The sequence below is a fragment of the Oryzias latipes genome, chromosome 21, assembly GCF_053564925.1.
Source record: "Oryzias latipes strain Hd-rR chromosome 21, Olatipes_Hd-rR_3.1".
NCBI lineage: Eukaryota > Metazoa > Chordata > Actinopteri > Beloniformes > Adrianichthyidae > Oryzias > Oryzias latipes.
In genome coordinates, this window is record NC_136257.1 from 1,699,921 (window position 1) to 1,721,921 (window position 22,001).

Consider the following 22,001-nt stretch of genomic DNA (forward strand, 5'->3'; position numbering starts at 1 on the left):
GCTGTTTTTTTTTCTCTGAACTGTGTCGTGGTGAATTTTGTCAGTTAGACAGTGAAGATTAATTCTTTACACTTTACTATCAGATTGTCAGTTTTTTTTTTGTCCCAACACGAATGAGTATAATCCTGTTAAAGTACTTCTTCTACAGGCTGGGAATAATGGATCATCCTGAAAGATTGTGTATTTTAAATAATCAGTTCTATTTTACACTTTATTGCAAGTCAGACACATCTTTGATGATGTTTTTTGTGTTCATGTCAGCACTGTTACACTGACTTGAGAAACTGAGTGAGCGACCGACCCCTCCCCCTTGGCGGTCCAAACAGGAAGTACCCGCGTGCTCCAAGAAGCCAAAATCCCACAGACTTCCAAAGAGAAATAAACATCTGTTATTCAGTCATTCGATTGGTCAGAATAACTATTTTTGCTCTGATATCTTTTCTTAACATGTTTTTTGTTAATCCTCATTTTTTAATCATGTCTTTATTCAAGTGACCAATCACATGCCTCAATAAAAGTGGGTGGTCTCACATCGTTCGAAAGGATTGATTGACAGATTCTCCAGAGCCCACTTTCAGTAGAAAGTGTGTTGGCCTTCAACAAGTTCACTGCTGATTGGTGAGAGGGGTTGCCATAGAAACGTTAACTCAGACTGACGACGACTAACCACTGCTAACAGATTTCTTATGCCTCCAACATGGCGACTGAATTGACTTCATTTGATTGGAGCCAGAAGTAAACCATTTTCAGCCGATGGCGTCACACTCACTCAGTCCAGTTGTCTGGAACCGTCAGTGGTAACACCCTTACCACAAAAGCCCCACTGGGATTGATGGGTTTGAATCCAACAACATCACAGCTATGATCCAGTCATCTCAGTGTTTTTACTTCCACATCTGCGATGCTCTTCTGTGTGGAGTCCCTTTGACCTCCAGCGTATTTTGGGCCTTAGAGAATGTCTAGAGGGAATACCTTAAACGTGAAAGAAATGGAAAAACGGATAGTTTAAAAGCTACGTTCTCACCGCACTCTGCAACTCGCGCTCCAACGACCAATTTCAATGAAAACTCTGTGCAAATGTAGGGCTGCACGCTGGCGCAGTGGTTAGCCCTCTTGCCCTTGCCTCACAGCAAGAAGGCCCCTGGTTCAAGTCCCGGCTGGGGGACCTGGAACACAACATCAATGGGGGACGTTTCTGTTTGGAGTTTGCATGTTCTCCCCGTGTATGCGTGGGTTCTCTCCGGGATCTCCAGCTAACTCCCACCGTCCAAAAACATCCTTCATAGGTTAATTGGCAACTCTAAATTGTCCATAGGTGTGAGTGTGAGAGTGCATGGATGTGTGATTGTGGACATTCTACCCTGCGACAGACTGGCGACCTGCCCAGGGTGTCCCCCTGCCTTCGCCCATAGTGGCCGGGATAGGTCCCGTGAACCTGAAAGGGAAAAAATGGAATAGAAATGAATGAAAAACTCTGTGCAAACATGTATATTTGTGTTGAAAACATAAAGAAGGAAAACCAGGTTGAACTTTGACTAATTAGGGACTCTGATTTAGTGATGAATAAAAGACCTTCCCTTAATGAAGTGCCAACCGTTTGAAAATTGATCATGGAGGAGAAGTTTTTTTTCCCGAACTTGTCGTGTCCAGCAGCTGAGCAAACAGATCACAGTTGAAGGCCTCTTGTGTTGGACAGATTTTACTGTTGTGAGGTACAGGTAATAAAGGCGGGCCATAGGAAAGGGAGAATGAATAAAGAAGTAAGAAGAGGTAGAAACAGCAAATTGCTGAGGGTTTTTTATTATTACTGTCAGGTGTAGATGTTAGTCCAAAGGACGGGCCTGTTCACACACACACTGAAATATGTAAGGTTAATGGCTGTCATGGTTGTCACGGTTACGTGGCAACGCGCCGCACTGACCTCCGACCTCGACTGCAGCGGCAAAGGAAAGCGATACTTATGCTGATGACCACGATGTGTTAAATAAAGCATCAGTTCAGAGAAACAGTTCACCTCTCACTGGTTGTTTTTTGTCCAGATGATGAAGATAAAGTTTGTTTAAAGAAGCCGGTGCAGTGATACAGAACATTTAAGATATGTGACCGGAACTACTTTTTTAGGTGTGCGTTATCACTTTTTTATGCACACCCAGCAGCCAATCAGAATGGAGTATTCACCCAGACTGTGGTATAATACAAACATAACTGCTGGCTGAGGGAAGGGTATCATTAAGACTTTACCGATACTACTCCTCTTATCCATACTGCCTATTGATCCTTTATTGTTATCTGTAATTTTCTCTATGGAAAAAAGGGGGAAGGCAAATAGCAAACTATGTACATGAAAACATTTTATTTTAGAACAACTTAAAACACAGTATATTATTTTAATGTCCTTTCACAACACTAAAATAAAAATTTCGATAAATACTAATGTGTCTTTGTTATAATTACATACACTTTAAGGTAAAAACTTAAATAAACAGTGCAATTAAGACCTTAACTGCAAAATATTATATCAAATAGCCTCCTCACTTAAATAAACATTACAGTGGGAAGAGAATGTTTTATTCTAATTAAAATTTCACTTGGAAAGTGATAAAGAACTATTTTAAATATACAATAAACCCAAATCAACGTTTGACTTCAGGCCTGAATGTAGTTAGGTTGTGTTGCTCATGCCTCCCAGGCGCGCACAGCCAAGACTCCCACGACGACGTTATGCAAAGTTTGCATCTGACGTTCAATTGATGTGATGACGTCGTGACCAAACGTGCTGTGAGTGACGTAGAGGGGCGGGCATGCAGGAGCAGGAGGTGAGTGTCTGTGGCCACAGCTTTAGTTGTCGCTCATTCTGCTGCTGGTTGTGAATAGAGAAACGACCAGACGTTTCTGTCGTTTTGAACACCGCACAAGATGAGTGCAGTATGCTAGCAGCTGTTAGCATGTAGCTTCCGGAGGTGCATGTCGCGCGCGTGGGATGTTTGCAGAGCTAACAGAGTTAGCCACAGAGATGAATGCAGTATGCTAGCAGCTGTTAGCATGTAGCTTCCGGAGGAGCCTGTCACGCGCGTGGGATGTTCACAGAGCGGTAACTTCTATGCAGTATACAATGAATGCACACTACATGCACAATATTAAATGGGGGGGGGGGGGGGGGGTTACATAAATGTCTGCAAAGATTCACACTCAGGTTTCAATGGTTTTGTTGGTGAAATATTGATTTTATATGAACATCTTTAAGGGTTTTTTAATTCATGAACATTTATGTATGTAGAATTTCCCTAGAAGAATTAATAAATTAATTATAAAAAAATACGTGATTCTGAAACATAAAAAGTGACGCATTTTCCCATTTCAGAGAGAGAAATCTTTAAATGCATGAATGATGATCAATCTACTGAACTCCATTCAAAATGTGTCTGTGTGGACGAACGGTACCAAAGAGGGATGTTACAGTTTCTGAATGATTTCCACAGAAACTACAAATACATAAATATAAATACATTTGGTTGGAAGGGACTAGATGCTGCTTTAAATATGGAGGAAAATTAAGAATCCATTAAAATGAACAGTAAATAATAATACCAAATATCTGACTGATGGTGAAAACCAACCCAACTGTTGGTACGTTGTACAGTGATGTGTCTTTTAGGGGCAGCGGAGAATAAAGAGACAGACTGTTGTAAATAACATCTAAAGAATGGAAGTAGGCTGAGGTAGTATTAAAGTAAAAAAGGTCTAAATAGTCTAGAATAGGAAGCAACAATTGAGAAATTCTTTTTCTGACAAGGAAATTAAAGCAATTAATTGATATAGTGTTTTAAAACTAGTTTATTTTATCTGTAATAGATTGTATATGACTTTTAAAAAATAAACCAATTTCTAGCCAAAAACCAAGATGTTTGCATGTCTCAGTTTTCTCAAGTGGAGAGGAATCTAAAAAAAAATACAAATTTAGTTTTTTTCTGTCAGCATTCATGTTTTTTTTTCTGGAATAGCATAGAGTAATATTTTGTTTTATTTAAAATAAACTTATTGGATGAACTCCACTTTTGTACTGAATTGAAATCTTGCTGTAACGTTATGCTGAAATATAAATACTTGGCTTTGAACAGTATACAATACGGTGTATTCTACATGCAGATGAATATTACATTTGCAGGTCATTAATAAATATAGAAAATAACAAGGGCCCAAGAGAAGAACCCTGTGGGATTCCTTTATTTATGCCAACAAAGTTTGACTCTCTGCCTCTATATGACACACATTGCTGACACTGATGCAAGAACAAGTTGGATGGATGGAATAGAAAGGCCCATGTCTAAAAGCAGGGAATGGTCTATAAAATCAAATGCCTTTGTAAGGTCGAGGAAAGTGGGACCAGTGCAGGAGTTGTCAAAAACTTCAGATTGATATTGTGATAGTAGATTGACAGTAGTGAGAAGGATAGATAGTTGATTATTAATAATATTTTCAAAGACTTTAACAACGTTATTGATGATTGAGACAGGCCTGTGGTTATTCCCTGTTTGGGAATCGCCTTCCTTTTGTAATGGAATAACCTTAGCACTTTTCCAAGCAAAAGGCACTTTGCAGGTGAAAAAGGACAAATGAAAGAGCTCAGCTAATGGACATGACAAGCACAAGATGAGAATATAATACATTTAATAGAAATCTTTTGTAGATGATGGATTGACTCTGTTCAAAGGCTGCTTCTGTTATTCCAGTTCTCTGTCTGTAGGTTTCTTCCAACATCCATTAAAAATATACCAATTCAGTTCAGTTTTATTTTTATGGCCCAATATTTACAACTATAGTCATCCAAACACCTGGAACCTTAAGATTTTGATCATGTTTTCTGTTGGGTGTTTTCCATTTTCTAACTGCTGTTGAAGCTGGACTGCTAAGTTTTAAAAAAAATCTTTGTGGTTTATTTTTATTAATAAATGAGTGAAAAGCAAGTAAATATGTTTTATCCTGTTGCCAACAGCTGTTGTTGCCTCTGCTGGGGTCTTGAATTGGCCTTCAAGAGTAAAGAAACAGTGAAGTAGAAGTTCCCATGTAGACCTGGAATTGAAATGAGTTGATATTTTCTCATTTAAGAGGCCAAAAGGTCTGACAGTTGAGCTTAATCAGCCCTCGCCTTCCCGCACATTTCACATTATTGGAACACAATCAGGAAACAGATTGGACATTTTTTAGCACAAAGGGTGACATTGCGCTTGCATTTTCAATCAAGATTTTTATCTCTGACACATTTATTTTCAGGCGCCTGGCCGGTATCTGTCTTGCAGCAACAGAAAGTCTCATTTGCTTCTCCAGATATGAGGAGTGGCAGAGAGCTGCAGGGTGCAGATATTGTCTGGTTGAGTTGTCTTTGAGTCCGTCCGCCTGCATCTACACTAGCTCCTATTGTGGGCAGCGAAATAGAGGAAGAAATAACAGTTCCTGGGATGGAATTTGGGGAAAGAAGTAGGAGCTTGAGCTCATAAGCCAGCCACCTCCTGACGGACTGGGAAGACAGAACTAATGTCATGGCGTCATTTTTGGAAAAATTGTATGGTTACCATTGTCTGTTTCTGCTATCATTTGTTCAGTAAGAGTAGTGGACTTTATTATTCAACCCAGACAGAAAGCTGAGTCGGTTCTGTCTTGTCTGAAGCCTCACAGAGAAGTTTTTTTTTTTTACTTCATGAAATATCTGTTATGTACTCCTATAACCACACTGCAACTGTGACTGTTGTGTGTGAACTTTGACTGGGATGCAGAATTCCACTCAGTCCTATGCACTCATCGGTCACTTTGTTACATACACCTGCTCATTAATGCACATTTCCAATCAGCCAATCACGACAGCAACTCAATGCATGTAGACATGATCCAGACCATCTGCTGCAGTTCAAACTGGCATCAGAACAGAGAAGAACGGTGACTGAACTGACTTTGAACATGATTATTGGTGCCAGACGGGCTGGTCTGAGGACTTCAGGAATTTTCTTACTTTTACTTATTTAAAAAAATGAAAATAAACACAAGACTTAGAGATAGACAGATAAACCAAAACAATGGGTTTGAGAAGTGGAAAGTGGACTTTACATGATATAGGCCCTTAAATTGCCTCCACATTTCTTTGTGGTTTTCATGTCACGTGTTTATTCATCTACTCACCTCTGACTCCATGGTTTTGGGACTCATGCTCAGTGACAGTTCTTCCCTCTTTCAGATCTCTATTGGCTCTGGCATTCTTTTGGTGGAGCCATTTTATGGTGGATCTCACAAACAGCTCGTTGATCTACTGGAGAAAAACTTTGTTGACTGCTCAGTCTTCACCCTTCCTGCCAAGAAATGGCATTGGAGAGCAAGAACCGCTGCACTGTATTTCAGTCAGGCCATTCCCTGCTGCACTTCTTACAGGTGAGCTTCACATTCAGTGGGGGAAAAAGTATTTAGTCAGCCACCAATTGTGCAAGTTCTCCCACTTAAAAAGATGACAGAGGCCTGTCATTTACATCATAGGTAAACCTCCACTATGAGACACAAAATGAGAACAAAAATCCAGAAAATCACATTGTCTAATTTTTTTAAAAAGAATCTTTGTGTAAATTATGGTGGAAAATAAGTATTTGTTCATTTACAAACAAGCGGGATTTCTGTCTCACAGACCTGTAACTTCTTCTGTAGAGGATCCTCTGTCCTCCACTGGTTACCTTTATTAATGACTCCTGTTTGAACTGGTTATCTATAGAAAGACTCCTGTCCACATCCTCACACAGTCACACTCCAAACTCCACTATGGAGACCAAAGAGCTGTCTAAGGACACCAGAAACCAGATTGTTGACCTGCACCAGACTGGAAGACTGAATTTGCAACAGGTGAGCATCTTGGAGTGAAGAAATCACCTGTAGGGGCAATTATTAGGAAATGGAAGACAAGACCACTAAGAATCTCCCTCCATCTGGGGCTCCCCCCAAGATCTCACCCCGTGGGGTCAGAATGATCACAAGAACAGTGAGCAAAGATCCCAGAATCCCACGGGGGACCTAGTGAATGACCTGCAGAGAGCTGGGACCAAAGTAACAAAGGCTACCATCAGTAACACACGACACCACCAGGGACTCAAACCCTGCAGGGCCAGACGTGTCCCCCTGCTAAAGCCAGTCCATGTGCAGAACCGTCTACAGTCTGCTAGAGAACATTTGGAGGATCCAGAAGAGGATTGGGAGAATGTCCTATGGTCAGATGAAACCACAATAGAACTTTTTGGTAAGAACTCCACTGTTTGGAGGAGAAAGAATGCTGAGCTGCATCCAAAGAACACCAGACCTACTGTAAAGCATGGGGGTGGAAGCATCATGCTTTGGGCTGTTTTTCAGCAAAGGGACCAGGACGACTGATCCGTGTAAAGGAAAGAATGAATGGGGCCGTGTATGGTCAGATTTGGAGTGACTTCCATCAGCATTAAAGATGAAACAGCTGGGTCTTTCAGCATGACAACCATCCCAAACACACGTTGCCCGGGTAACAAAGGAGTGGCTTCATAAGAAGCATTTCAAGGTCCTGGAGTGGCCTAGCCAGTCTCCAGATCTCAACCCCGTAGAAAATCTCTGGAGGGAGTAGAAGGTCTGTGTTGCCCAGCAACAGCCCAAAAACTCCATGCGGAGGAGATCTGCATGGAGGAATGGACCAAAACATCACTGCTCTAGAGGAGATCAGCATGGAGGAATGGACCAAAACATCTTTGATCTAGAGGAGATCTACATGGAGGAATGGACCAAAACATCACTGCTCTAGAGGAGATCTGCATGGAGGAATGGGCCAAAACATCTTTGATCTAGAGGAGATCTGCATGGAGGAATGGACCAAAACATCACTGCTCTAGAGGAGATCTGCATGGAGGAATGGGCCAAAACATCTTTGATCTAGAGGAGATCTGCATGGAGGAATGGACCAAAACATCACTGCTCTAGAGGAGATCTGTAAGGAGGAATGGACCAAAACATCACTGCTCTACATGAGATCTACATGGAGGAATGGGCCAAAACATCACTGCTCTAGAGGAGATCTGCATGGAGGAATGGACCAAAACATCACTGCTGTAGAGGAGATCTGCATGGAGGAATGGGCCAAAACATCTTTGATCTAGAGGAGATCTGCATGGAGGAATGGACCAAAACATCACTGCTCTAGAGGAGATCTGCAAGGAGGAATGGACCAAAACATCACTGCTCTACATGAGATCTACATGGAGGAATGGGCCAAAACATCACTGCTCTAGAGGAGATCTGCAAGGAGGAATGGACCAAAACATCACTGCTTTAGAGGAGATCTACATGGAGGAATGGGCCAAAACATCACTGCTGTAGAGGAGATCTGCAAGGAGGAATGGACCAAAACATCACTGCTCTACATGAGATCTACATGGAGGAATGGGCCAAAACATCACTGCTCTATATGAGATCTACATGGAGGAATGGGCCTAAACATCACTGCTCTAGAGGAGATCTGCATGGAGGAATGGACCAAAACATCAATGCTCTAGAGGAGATCTGCATGGAGGAATGGACCAAAACATCAATGCTCTAGAGGAGATCTACATGGAGGAATGGGCCAAAATACCAGCAACAGTTTGTGAAAACCTTGTGAAGACTTACAGACAACGTTTGGCTGCTGTCATTACAGACAGAGGGTATATAATGAAATATTGAGTTGAACTTTTCTTTTTTATCAAAAACGTATTCTCCACCATGATTTACAAATAAAGTCTTTAAAAATCAGACATTGTGATTTTCTGAATTATTTCTTCTCATTTTGTGTCTCATAGTTGAGGTTTACCTATCATCATTTTAAGTGGGAGAACTTGCACAGTGGGTGGCTGACTGAATACTTTTTTCCCCTCCGTCCATGACAGAAAACACAGATATTCCTGTATATTTTTTTGAGAAGGACAGTGTACAGCTACAGAGTTAATATTGGTTAAAACAGGTCATCGTTTATCATTGAATGTCGGGTTTTCAAACTGTCTGGGAATTTAAAGATATCTTGTTTGTCTGTGCAGAGTCCTGTTTTGCAGTTCCGTTCTAAACCTATGTGAGCTTGTAGCTCTCAGGCCAGATCTGGCTCGCTTGAAGAAGGTGCTGTACTTCCACGAGAACCAGCTGGCATATCCGGTCCGCAAAGACCAGGACAGGGATTTTCAATATGGATACAACCAAGTGCTGTCATGGTAAACCCCTATTTTTATTGCTGTCAGCCATGTGGGTCATGGCAGATCTGAGAGCAGCTACGCTGTCTGTAAAAGATCCATGAGGGAGTTCCTGCTGAGCTCTGCCTCACAGTGCAGATGAGCAGCAGTTAACACATCTGCAGCCCATAAATGGATTGTTTATTTAAAAAGATGTAATGCTTGAATTAGCAACCATGATCCGTTTGGCCCCTACTTATTGTGTCATTCTCACCGGTGTCTGAAATGTAAGGAGGCCAGATTATGTCTTGAACCAGATCAACTTTGCATGAGGTCATTGCTTTAGAAATAAAGTTAAATGAAAGACCAGAGCATCTTGTTTGTGCAAGTTTTTTGCCCTTGAGGATTTCTATGAGTGGAACGAAAGTAAAATAACGAGTTCTGAATTACTTTTTGAAGTACACACTGAGAACTTTCATTCCAAATGTAGTAACACCTGATCTAAGTTATCATGAGTGAAGACCCCACAGTCACACTTGTAAACCCCTCCTCTAAATGTTGGTGGGTCGGTGTTTTTTAGCTTGGTGTCAGACGTGGTGGTGTTCAACTCGCACTTCAACATGGAATCCTTCCTCTCCGCCAAAACATCACTGCTCTAGAGGAGATCTACATTGAGGGATGGACCAAAACATCACTGCTCTATATGAGATCTGCATGGAGGAATGGACCAAAACATCACTGCTCTATATGAGATCTGCATGGAGGAATGGACCAAAACATCACTGCTCTATATGAGATCTACATGGAGGAATGGGCCAAAACATCACTGCTCTAGAGGAGATCTGCAAGGAGGAATGGACCAAAACATCACTGCTCTACATGAGATCTACATGGAGGAATGGGCCAAAACATCACTGCTATAGAGGAGATCTACATGGAGGAATGGACCAAAACATCACTGCTCTAGAGGAGATCTGCAAGGAGGAATGGACCAAAACATCACTGCTCTACATGAGATCTACATGGAGGAATGGGCCAAAACATCACTGCTCTAGAGGAGATCTGCAAGGAGGAATGGACCAAAACATCACTGCTCTACATGAGATCTACATGGAGGAATGGGCCAAAACATCACTGCTCTAGAGGAGATCTGCAAGGAGGAATGGACCAAAACATCACTGCTCTACATGAGATCTACATGGAGGAATGGGCCAAAACATCTTTGATCTAGAGGAGATCTACATGGAGGAATGGGCCTAAACATCACTGCTCTAGAGGAGATCTGCATGGAGGAATGGACCAAAACATCAATGCTCTAGAGGAGATCTACATGGAGGAATGGGCCAAAATACCAGCAACAGTTTGTGAAAACCTTGTGAAGACTTACAGACAACGTTTGGCTGCTGTCATTACAGACAGAGGGTATATAATGAAATATTGAGTTGAACTTTTCTTTTTTATCAAAAACGTATTCTCCACCATGATTTACAAATAAAGTCTTTAAAAATCAGACATTGTGATTTTCTGAATTATTTCTTCTCATTTTGTGTCTCATAGTTGAGGTTTACCTATCATCATTTTAAGTGGGAGAACTTGCACAGTGGGTGGCTGACTGAATACTTTTTTCCCCTCCGTCCATGACAGAAAACACAGATATTCCTGTATATTTTTTTGAGAAGGACAGTGTACAGCTACAGAGTTAATATTGGTTAAAACAGGTCATCGTTTATCATTGAATGTCGGGTTTTCAAACTGTCTGGGAATTTAAAGATATCTTGTTTGTCTGTGCAGAGTCCTGTTTTGCAGTTCCGTTCTAAACCTATGTGAGCTTGTAGCTCTCAGGCCAGATCTGGCTCGCTTGAAGAAGGTGCTGTACTTCCACGAGAACCAGCTGGCATATCCGGTCCGCAAAGACCAGGACAGGGATTTTCAATATGGATACAACCAAGTGCTGTCATGGTAAACCCCTATTTTTATTGCTGTCAGCCATGTGGGTCATGGCAGATCTGAGAGCAGCTACGCTGTCTGTAAAAGATCCATGAGGGAGTTCCTGCTGAGCTCTGCCTCACAGTGCAGATGAGCAGCAGTTAACACATCTGCAGCCCATAAATGGATTGTTTATTTAAAAAAATGTAATGCTTGAATTAGCAACCATGATCCGTTTGGCCCCTACTTATTGTGTCATTCTCACCGGTGTCTGAAATGTAAGGAGGCCAGATTATGTCTTGAACCAGATCAACTTTGCATGAGGTCATTGCTTTAGAAATAAAGTTAAATGAAAGACCAGAGCATCTTGTTTGTGCAAGTTTTTTGCCCTCGAGGATTTCTATGAGTGGAACGAAAGTAAAATAACGAGTTCTGAATTACTTTTTGAAGTACACACTGAGAACTTTCATTCCAAATGTAGTAACACCTGATCTAAGTTATCATGAGTGAAGACCCCACAGTCACACTTGTAAACCCCTCCTCTAAATGTTGGTGGGTCGGTGTTTTTTAGCTTGGTGTCAGACGTGGTGGTGTTCAACTCGCACTTCAACATGGAATCCTTCCTGTCCGCCATCCCGAGTCACATGAAGAAGATCCCGGACCACAGACCCAAAAACCTGGATGAGTTGATCCGGCCCAAGTGTGTGGTCCTGAGCTACCCAGTTCAGTTCCCCGATGTCACCAGGTCAGTCAGATGATGATTTTAGGGTGACTGGACACCAGGGGTGCGCTCAAAGTGAGTCAGAGTTCAGTTACCCGATAATCTGGGGTCACATTTTCAGTCTGCATACACCCAAGCAGACACTATTGTCTGAATTCTGAAGAAGCCAAGGTTATTTCCTGAACCGGTTTAATTAGCAAGAGTCATTACTGTAAAAATAAAATGAAGTGAAACACGAGGAGGATCCTGTTTGTGCAAGAAGTAGTGAATTGATTTTTAAAATAGTTTATGACTAAAGTAATTTAATTACATTTTCATCCATTAACTAATGTAAAGTAATCATTCTTTCAAAGTAATTAACTCAACACCTCCACCACTACGGGAAGATGGGGGTTTTTGGACATTGTTGCTTCATGTGTCTAGGAGGGACGGCGGTGGAGTTTATCAGAAGTATTTCCTCGTACTTTCCTCATTGACGCTGTTTTACCAGATTACTGCCTCAACACAAGCTGCTGAAGCCACGGCCTGTGGTGACGTGTCCCTCAGACCACAGCTCATGCCGGGACGAGGACCGTCTGATGCAGAGGTGAGCAGTTGAGTCATTTAACCTGCAAAGGCCATCGGTGGGGGGGCTTAAGACATTAAAACCACTGTTTATCCCGTTGCCCCATCATAGAGTAAAAAACACTAGATGTAATCTTAGAAAATGTCTCCTGTCCATCTTCCAGTTGGTAAAACGATGAAGCTCCAAAGCTTCAAACACAATTCCATTTTTATCAGTGACATCTAAAAACCACTATGTTCTAGAGCAGTGGTGCTCAGACTGTTGTATCTGCTCCTGACTCATGATTTGAATAAAGAAATACTCAGAACTGCAATTTGAATCCTAATTTTCTTTTTTGTGTCATCTATACATAATGAGAAAAATGCTACCAGAACATGTTAAAACCCCCGAAAATGTAACTGGAGTGGCTCTTTAATGGGACCCCCTGTAGCTGATCAGAACTGAAGATTCACTATGACCATGGTATACACAGAAAATCATTTCTAGGTTATAACGGACACAGTATAATTCTGAGCGAGTATTGTAAGGTTTAGGATTACTTTAGAACAAAACACATCATCAAGGATCAGGCTAGAGCAAATGGTTTTTAGTGGAAGCATCACTACTAATCAAGCAACGGTGAAAAAGACAAAGGACTAGACTCAGTAATGGCCGTGCGTTAAACTGCTTCCTCCCATCATGCTCTTTCAGAATCTCAACTACTTTCTCCTGCTGTCTGCAATTCCTAGAGAACCTACAAAACTAGCTTTCCTTGGAGCATTTTGAGTTTGAAAGCGGATGAGCTAACTACCTGGATGCTTTGGTCCTCAGCAGGTGTGAAGAGGACCCACCTCAGTCCTCCTGTGCGGTCCAGCAGCCTGCATGTGGAGAGCCCTTGAGCGACCAGGAGAAGCCTTTGCACATTGTGTGGCCTCACCGGTGGTAAGTTGAGGAGGATGGGACTTATCCAGGGCTCTAGGGCGGCTGGATGTTTCAATGGTAGACCTGAATAAAAACCCGGGGACCCCGCCCTTCTGAGAAAAGGAAAAGACAAAGAAACATGAGTTTTATTTCTGTTTGTGTGCAGGTGGAACAGAATGATGGTTGCTGTTTATCAGAATGAACACCTGAGCCATTCAGTTTGGGTCCATGCGCCGGCTGATGGTTGGATGAAACAGCTAGCATAGATGCATAGATGCTAGCATAGATGCTGGTGTGGCCCAGAACATCTGTTCACAGCTCTGTGGGTGAAGATTCTGGATGGGGGTCTGCAGTCTCTGGTCCACCTGTGGCTGAGGGTCCTTTGGGATTTGTGGTGCAGTTGTGCGGGAGTTGTGTCACCTTGTTTTGTATCAGTAACAAAGCAGCGTGCGGTAATCTGCTGTGGACAGACACACAGATGGATTATGGCCGTGATTCTGCTGCCTGAATGAGGATTTCCACAGAGCTGTCTATTAATCTCTGATTGAAGCTGTGCCTCATCAGGTTTTGGCTTTAATCTGCGAGTGACCTGGATCTTCAGATTACAGATGTCATATTGCTACCAAGGGAGGGGGGGACAGCTGTTCCAGGTGAAGAAGCTGCTACAGGGGTGGGGTGGGGGGTCAAATCTGTGAGGCAGATTAATGTTGATCAGGATCAGCTTTTACCTCAGAGGATTGACGTACAGCTGGAGCAGAAAACAAACAAGGAGTTTTAATCGCTGCTCATGTTCTCTAAGCTGCCAGAGTCCGTCTTCCTCCCCAGGAGACACCGTGTGAGCAGGTCACTGACCCGGACATGACAGACCTCATTATTGCATTTTGTCTTTGCTCATTTATGTAAATAATGTGTTGCTCGTCATTCAGGAGAGACGCTTGTTTGTAGGCGTCAGGATGAAAAAATGTACAACATGTAGCGTCTCTGCCTCCTGGACTGATCTACGCTAACGCTAACGCTGCACATCTCTGCTGTTGAAGGACTGCTAGTCTTCATTAGAGGGGGCCACCGATCACAGATGTTCTAAACATCAGGAGGGTTTCAAGAAAGGGTGTCAGTCCAAGTGATTAAAAAAGAAATTAGGGCTTTGAAAATCATTGAACAAAAGTACATCTCCACAGTTCAGACTTCTAGTTCTTAGGCCGTGTCCGAATTCCCGCCCGAATCCCTAACTACTAAAAAACGATCTAGTGCGGCTCTATGTAATGCCCTGGACTTTAAAAGCAATTCGGACACCAACGGCGGCTGTGACGTCATCGATTTTTTGAAGTTAATATCTCATCGATATGTCCACTGACGTACTGTCTTCTTAAGAGGAAAATGTTGATGGTTTGTTAAAAAAATACATGTTTTTTGGCTAAAACTGTTCCAATGCAATGCATTGTGGTCTGATCTAGTGAGCACCGATGCACACTGGTTCTTCACAGAGACTTCTGGGAAATTTCCAGGACACTGGATGGGGCGTGGTAGATTCAAATGGTGAACACTCATTATATTGAGTAGGAACAACCTAAAGGAGGTTCCATGGCTGAGTCAGACCTGTCTTCCGGTGTCTCACTAAAGGTGTCTTTGTGTTTGTGTGAAGGGAGCATGACAAAAACCCCGAGCTGTTCTTCAACACGCTGCTCAAGTTAAAGGAGCAGGAACTCCCCTTTCAGGTGTCTGTGCTGGGAGAGACCTTCACGGATGTGCCAGGTACACGCATGTAAAGGCACACGCTAACACACACTCTGCGTTTGAATCGTCTGTAACAAGGAAAGTCTTCTGAAGTTCTTCAACATTGAATATTGAATGTTTGTTTCAGGGGACTGCAGGATGTCGGAGAATCTCTTTAATCTAAAAAAAGAAAAACAAAATGTGCAAAAAAAAAAGTAAAATTATTGAAGCAAACAGATTTTATGACGTTTATGCTTTCAGTTTTTTCTCCTTCTATACTCTCTCTCTCTCTCTCTCTCTCTCATCACCTAATCCTTCACACACTCACCAGGTTCACCTTAACAAGGTTCTGGAAACATTCCTCAGACTTTGGTCTATGTTGACATGACAGCATCAGTTGCTGCAGATTTGTCTGCTGAACATCCATGATGCTGGTCTCCCGTTCCACCACATCCCAAAGGTTCTCTATTGGGTTCTGGTGACTGTGGAGGCCGTTTGAGTCCAGAGAACTCATGGTCATGTTCTAGAAACCAGTCTGAGATGATTCCAGCTTGATGACATGGAGCCTTATCCTGCTGGAAGTGGCATCAGAAGATGGTCCACTGTGAGGAATCTAGATGACTCCTCCCACGTGCATCGTGGCTGCTGTCCAAAAATATCAACATGTTGGTAAAGTTCACTTTCCTTCTTGTTCCTTTCAGATGTTTTCTCCTCATCTAGACGTTTGCTGGACTCTCAGGTTCTGAATTGGGGCTTTCTGTCCAGTAAGGACGACTATCTGCGTGTCCTGTGTGATGCAGATGTTGTCGTCTCCACCTCAAACCACGAGTTCTTCGGGGTTTCGATGTACGTTTTTCTCAACTTCCTTTTTACCCGTCAGAGCAAAGAAATTAAACTCAGTTACCAAAAAAGAGGACGAGCCTTTACATCCCTTCGCCTGACACCCTCATTTACTGCAAATGTAAATGACCTAATCTGGGTCTGTACAGTAGTGTAGTGGTTAGCACTCTGGACCTCCAGTGAGAAAGTGCTGGTTCAAATCCTGGACCTTTCAAACGTTAACGTTGGGAGATGGGTCATCTGGAACCCACTGAACCTGACCCGTCCTGTCCACCTTTGTCATGGGAGGAATAGCATGTCAAAGTCAGCATGGGGTCATCTGGACCCCACACAATAGCACTAGGGTTTGCATGTTCTCCTCGTGCACGTGGGGGTTTTCTCCAGGTTCCTCACACAGTCCACCAACAGGCTGCATAGGTTAGCCCGTGACTCTATTTTGTCCCTGAAGCTACAGTCACATAAGCCAAGTGCCAGTGGTTCAGTGGCCACACGGTAGAATCCGGCAGCGGCCGCTGAGCCGAGTTGTGTGAATAAGTCGTCGTTCATTTGTGTGTGAAAGGTCAAACATGATTATAGACGTGGAAACAGTTTACTAGGAAAGGCTTAAGAATAGCATGAAACAAGCCCTGTAAAACCACCCAGAGCAGGATTTTCATTGGAGTGGGTCTGTAAACATTTGAGTGTTCTTGAAGGTTTGATTCCTTCGTGTTTTCTTCAGGTTGTTGTATCTTTTGAAGGTCTGTATTGGGGAGTAAGAAGGTTTGATTGCTACTGAGCAGTTCCCGCGGTGGCGTTGGTTCTGTTACAGGATCAGCTGTGATGCCCAGATCATCCAGGCAGTGGAGAGGTTTCACTGCTTTGACTGTTCGCTGACATCACACCTGCGGCCCCCCCTCTTTGGTCTTCATCAAGAGCTCTCTGAACATCAGAAGCTCTCTGAATCCTCTGTGTGACTTCAAGCTGCAGCGTCTGCTCTGATCACCGTCAGTCAGGTGGGTCAAGACCTGCAGCTGAACAGCACCCTGGATTCATGTTCAGCAGAGGAGGGGGGCCGCGTCTGGAGTTGCTGTTGACCTGCAGGCACAGGAGCAGCTCCTTTAATTTGGAGACCGTTCAGAATGGGAGGATTGTTCTCGTTTTCATGTCAGAGGCTTAAAGTTTCACATCTAGATCTGAGTGGCTGTGAGATCAAACTGGAGGCTGTTGGTGTATGAAGTCTCTCTAGTCTGGGTGAATGACATTTTAATTGCCCCTGCTTGTCATGCATGTCCTCTGTCATTGGGCTGGCCTTCCTTTAGGGGCCTGAACCCTCCACATCACATGTGGGCTTCTGTCTGATGCTCAGGCCAAGGCCAGAGGAGGCGTGCTGCTCCAGATCTGCATCCAGCTTTTATCAGAATGAACGCTGGTTTTGCTGTCACGTAGTGTGGAGTAATGCTCTCCATTCACCTTTAGCTGATGTGGAACATGCTAAGAGTGAAAAGGCTTTTGGGACAATTGCAGTAAAAACTGCAGGGCTCTCATGTCCACATCTGAAGATTTACACAGAGAGCTGATGGTTTTTTTCTGCTGCTGCCCACTGGACAAACCAAATCCCTGAAAAGCGAGAGAGAAGTGATTTCTGTTGCAATGGTTACTGTAATGCTACATTCACAGTAGGCTCAGAAACCAGACGTGCAGCAACCACTGCTTTTCTTAAGTCTTTAAGTTCACTCAGACATGCAGACGGTTTTCCCAAACGGGCCGCTCTCAGCTGTCATAGGACGCCATCAAAGGGAACACTTGAGAGTCACTGTCTGCCATAAAATGCATGTTTCTGGATTGAAGGAAGGAGCCAGACATGAACAAGGAGAACATGCAGGCTAACCACTACACCACAGGGCAAGTTACAAACATCTAAATGTAACTATTATTATTATTCATAGCTTCATTTTGATGATTATTTTCCAAAAGCTTGAGTCTCTGGATTTCAGGACAGCAGGATTTTAAAGTCCTGCTGCTCCTCAATCATCCTCTGGTTTTACCTGCTGAAGGGGGGTCAGGTTGTTTTAGGGGTGTGGCTAAGGGGGGGTCAGGTTGTTTCAGGGGTGTGGCTAAGGGGGGGTCAGGTTGTTTCAGGGGTGTGGCTGAAAGGTTTTCCTGCTGCTGTTTTAACGTCTGTTTGCCGTGGAGCTGCTGTTGTACAGTTCATGTCCTTTAACCTGTTCCAGGCTGGAAGCCGTCCACTGTGGCTGTTTTCCTCTGTGTCCTAAAGCGTTGGTGTACCCAGAGATCTTTCCAGGTAAACACACCTGCTGCTGACTGAGCTTTCAGTCCCTTCTAGCTGCAGCTAAGGTGGCAGTTTTCCCTTTGTCATTTAGTGCAGTACCTGTATTCCACACCTGAGCAGCTATACAAACGGCTGAGGGAGCTCTGTAAAAGGCCTGGCATCGCCCGCAGACACGTTGTCACGGTAACAGTTTCATCTTCTATTTCAACAAGAGGAACTCCAAAGTTTCTATGTGTTGCACCCTGGCAGGTCCAGGTTCAGGGTTTATCTACGGATTTAACGTTTTAAAGCTGATCATTTGAGGGAGTAGCCAAAAAACAACAAAAATGTAGACAACAGAAGGATTTTTTTCGTTCTTTTCCCGCTTCACACTTGATAAACGGCTGTTCATGTTCTGGTTGTGCAGGTCGACACCTCTAAATTCTCCTGGACCTCCCTGAAGTCTCAGTTCTTGGCTCTGCTGACAGATGGGTGTGCTTGACTGCAGGGCTGCTCTTCTGGATGTTTGCATCTGGACCGTCGCGTCCCGGTCCGGTCCGGTCTGGTCCGGTCTGGGCCCAGGAGGACTGGCACACGTGGGTCCCGGTCCCCCTGGGCTACCGGGCCCATCCTAATGATGGAGTCATGAGGGAATCCGTTGCTGTTTAACACTTAAATGTAGAACTGAAGTGATTTTTTTATTTTATTTTATTTTTTTGTATGTAAAGTTTTAATAAAAAGTCTAATTTTACAACATGGATGTAATTTAAGTGATTTAAAATAAACTAATACTTATGTGTTTAGGATTTGCTCCATTAACATCAAATTGGTTTTTGGTCGTTTAGCACCAAATTGAACACCGATTAAAGTGACTCACAATCAAGTTTCTTTGAGCTCCATCCTCATCAGCCCTAGGATACGGAAGCAGATGTCGATCATACTTCAAAATAAAAGTCAATGCCAGAATGTATTTTTCATTTTCACAATGAAGCTGCGTTTGTTCACTCAAAAAAAAGATAAATCAATCCGCAAAACGATTTTTCTTTTTCTACTTCAACAACCGCTCGTTCTGTGACGTCATTAATGCCAAAATGCAAACGGGGGATTGCATTTCCGTTTTCAAATCCACTGCACAAAAACTGTCGCATAATTCCTTTCCAGTCAGCAGTTCCAGGGGGAGGCGGGGCGACGGGGCGATGGCGACGGGGCGATGGCGACGGTACTCACTCTTCTTCTGTCACTACTGTGCGGATTTGGGCTGGAAAAAGAGTGACAAGGCAGGATGAGAAGAGTGTGGACCAGCAGGTTGGGAAAGTTCAGGCTGCAGCCGTCCTCCAACGGCAAAACCAGCCAGTTATTAAGTGTTTTGTTTGCTCAAAACTTACTTTATTTATTTACTCAGCTAAAGAAATTCCTGCACTTGAATTTCTGTTTCAAGTTTTCACAAAGTTAAGTCCTCTTATTTATGTTATGGTCCTGGTGAATACTCGATTCTGATTAGCTGCTGGGTGTGCGTTAAAAAGTGATATACCACAGGATAACCGCACGGTGAAGAAAGAAGTTCCGGTCAGCTAGCTTAAATGTTTCGTATCACTGCGTTGGCTTCTTTAAAACAACTTTTAGCTTCATCATTTGGACAAAAACAAGCGGTAAGAGGAGAACTTTCTCTCTGATCTGATGCTTTATCCACCCCTTTGGAAAGATCAGCATATATATATGGCTTTATATCAACGAGTCTTGACTGCAGCGGTGTTACTGCGCGACACGGACTATTTGTTACGTGGTGCGACACATCAACAAATAGTTTGCTTTTTGTGAGAAAAGCGATCCAAATTGAAAAAAAAAAAGAATATTAATGGCCTTCAAAGTGTGCATTATCACTTTTAACGCACTTCCCGGATGCAACCGCGTCGGACGGTTCAGGCTTCCACGGCGTGCGTTAAAAAAAGATAATGCACACTTCGTCAGCCATTAACCCTTACTTATTCCATGGTCTGGGTGAATACTCAATTCTGATTGGCTGCTGGTTGTGGATTAAAAAGTGATAATACACGCCTAAAAAAGACCTTTTGGTCACATATTCTGCCTAAATGCCAGTTGCTAACCGGAGCAACAGAAACTCAATATTACCATTCGTTTCCATAGTAACGTGTCCCGGTCCTCCGTGTCGGGCGGTTCAGGCTTCTGCATCTTCCATTCATTTCTGATAATGCACACATCGTCGCACATTATCCCTCACATATCTGAATAAACAATCTGATTGTGTTCAAATCCAGTTTTCCCAACGTTTCGTCTGGAGGAAGGACACATGTCGCACTCATTACTCATTCAACAGTATGACAGGTTCATGAAGTCAGGTGACAAATGGACTTCTGGGTATGTGAATGATGACGGCTGAATAAACGCCCAAACGTGTCTGAGCTCCTTATTTCACTTATGAAACTCTGCTTTATCGACACCGAACGCCGGAAAGGCGGCTACACAAACAAGAATTTGGCTTTGAGTCGCCAGAAGGTTCTGAATTTGTTTTTTTTTCTTTTTTTTTAAACCTATTCAAAAATAAACCTTCACAAAACGCTCCACATCTTTCCTCTTCAGGCATGGCTCCAATAATCACAACTTTGCTGGTTTTTCTCGTTAATTTATGATTTTTTTTCTAGGAAATTTACGTGTTTTAAAGTCGTAAATTTACGACTTTATACTTGTAACTTAATAATTATGACTTTTTCCTCGTTAATGTAGGACTTTAAAGTCGTAATTTAAAAAACTGTTTGAAAACTGGCCCCAAAACTCCGTGGTAAGTTTCTAACTGCATTTCTTTTTTTAAATTAAGCAAATCTGTGATAAATAGTAGAGAAGAAGCATCATATACAGAAGCGTTAATGCTTCCATTTATCAGAAATAATGAATAAACTGTAGATCTATAAAAATATGGACCAGGTTAACTGATCTATTTGGTGAGCATGTCTTTTTGTTTTTGTTTTTTTTTTTTCTTCCTTCCCATGCTGCCTTGGGCGATTGCCCACAATGCCCCTGTTCAAATCCACTCCTGGATTAGATCATTCTTCTTCTAATCTGTTTGGTCCCTCTCGGGGTCACGGGGCTGCTGGAGCCTATCCCGGCCTCCTGCGGGCGTAGGCTGGGGACGTCCTGGACAGGTCGCCGGTCTGTCGCAGGGCCTCCAGGATTAGTTCTTAATCTGCTGCTGTTTCCTCTGGAGACTACAGGGAGAACCAGCTGTGATCAGCTTCTGTTGAAATATTCTGACTTCATCACCAGAATATGAATACACCTTGTGATTGGTGGCAGAAAAGTTTAAGAGGGTTGATGTTCCTCCACGTCTCGGGACAGAAGCAGCCTGGAGCCCCCAGCGGGAAAGCGTTGGTCTGCCGGATCACGGCTGGTCCAGGTTGGAGTGTGACAAACAGACTGCAGAAGAAAATGAGCAGGAATTCTGCCGTGAGAGAGACGTCGTCAATAAGGACGAGGATTTCCGATCTCATCAGAGGCTTCTTGCTCTTTATCTCAAAGTTTGACTCTGCAGTCTTAAAGAGAAGAGATTAAACGCAGAATTACAACATAATCCCAAATAATCCAAGCAGTGCAGCCACTCGAATGCAGCTTTTTCTTTTCTTTATTTGAAGTCTGAAAAGACTCGGCCAGCCCCCGGATTAGAGTTAAAATTAGCACCAGAACTTGTTAATTTGTGTTGTTGCCTCCAAAGCCGATGTAATCTGCAGGAAGTTGCCGCAGATCAATCTGTGATTAAACGCAGAACAGCTTTCATATTTCCAGCCTGGATGGAACACGACGAGTCAAAACTCTTTCAAGGGTTTTGTTTTATCTTTAAAAATGACCAAAAAAGGTTATTTAAAAAGATGTGACACAACAACACATTTATTT

The 22,001-nt window shown here is 43.0% G+C and overlaps 2 protein-coding genes across 3 annotated transcripts; both read left to right on the plus strand.

The window, feature by feature from the left end:
- Nucleotides 1–2,655: 2,655 nt before the first annotated feature.
- Nucleotides 2,656–10,656, plus strand: LOC144988582 (tRNA-queuosine alpha-mannosyltransferase-like). The gene is made up of 4 exons (XM_078939055.1): nt 2,656–2,816; nt 6,227–6,417; nt 9,060–9,227; nt 9,766–10,656. Exons 1-4 carry the CDS (start codon nt 2,802–2,804, stop codon nt 9,842–9,844), a joined length of 453 nt encoding a protein of 150 aa, XP_078795181.1. The 5' UTR covers nt 2,656–2,801; the 3' UTR covers nt 9,845–10,656.
- A 326-nt stretch (nt 10,657–10,982) lies between these two features.
- LOC101166539 (glycosyltransferase-like domain containing 1) lies at nt 10,983–18,897 on the plus strand. Of its 2 annotated transcripts, none has more exons than XM_078939053.1 (9): nt 10,983–11,144; nt 11,683–11,856; nt 12,323–12,418; nt 13,208–13,318; nt 14,940–15,049; nt 15,712–15,856; nt 18,061–18,131; nt 18,211–18,302; nt 18,526–18,897. In XM_078939053.1, the coding sequence occupies exons 2-9, from the start codon at nt 11,723–11,725 to the stop codon at nt 18,598–18,600; spliced, it is 834 nt and encodes a 277-aa protein (XP_078795179.1). In that variant the 5' UTR covers nt 10,983–11,144; nt 11,683–11,722; the 3' UTR covers nt 18,601–18,897. The 2 variants fall into 2 exon arrangements, with proteins under 2 accessions (XP_078795179.1, XP_078795180.1); XM_078939054.1 differs by having other exon boundaries at nt 13,211–13,318.
- The last annotated feature ends 3,104 nt before the right edge of the window (nt 18,898–22,001 follow it).

Bases quoted from the DNA above. Each gene is read 5' to 3' on its own strand.
- LOC144988582 (XM_078939055.1), top strand. The intron at 6,418-9,059 runs GTGAGCTTCACA...TTGTCTGTGCAG, and splicing joins CCCTGCTGCACTTCTTACAG to AGTCCTGTTTTGCAGTTCCG. The intron at 9,228-9,765 runs GTAAACCCCTAT...GGTGTTTTTTAG, and splicing joins TACAACCAAGTGCTGTCATG to CTTGGTGTCAGACGTGGTGG.
- LOC101166539 (XM_078939053.1), top strand. From the start codon at position 11,723: ATGGAATCCTTCCTGTCCGCCATCCCGAGTCACATGAAGAAGATCCCG. The intron at 11,857-12,322 runs GTCAGTCAGATG...CTGTTTTACCAG, and splicing joins CAGTTCCCCGATGTCACCAG to ATTACTGCCTCAACACAAGC. The intron at 15,857-18,060 runs GTACGTTTTTCT...AACCTGTTCCAG, and splicing joins GAGTTCTTCGGGGTTTCGAT to GCTGGAAGCCGTCCACTGTG.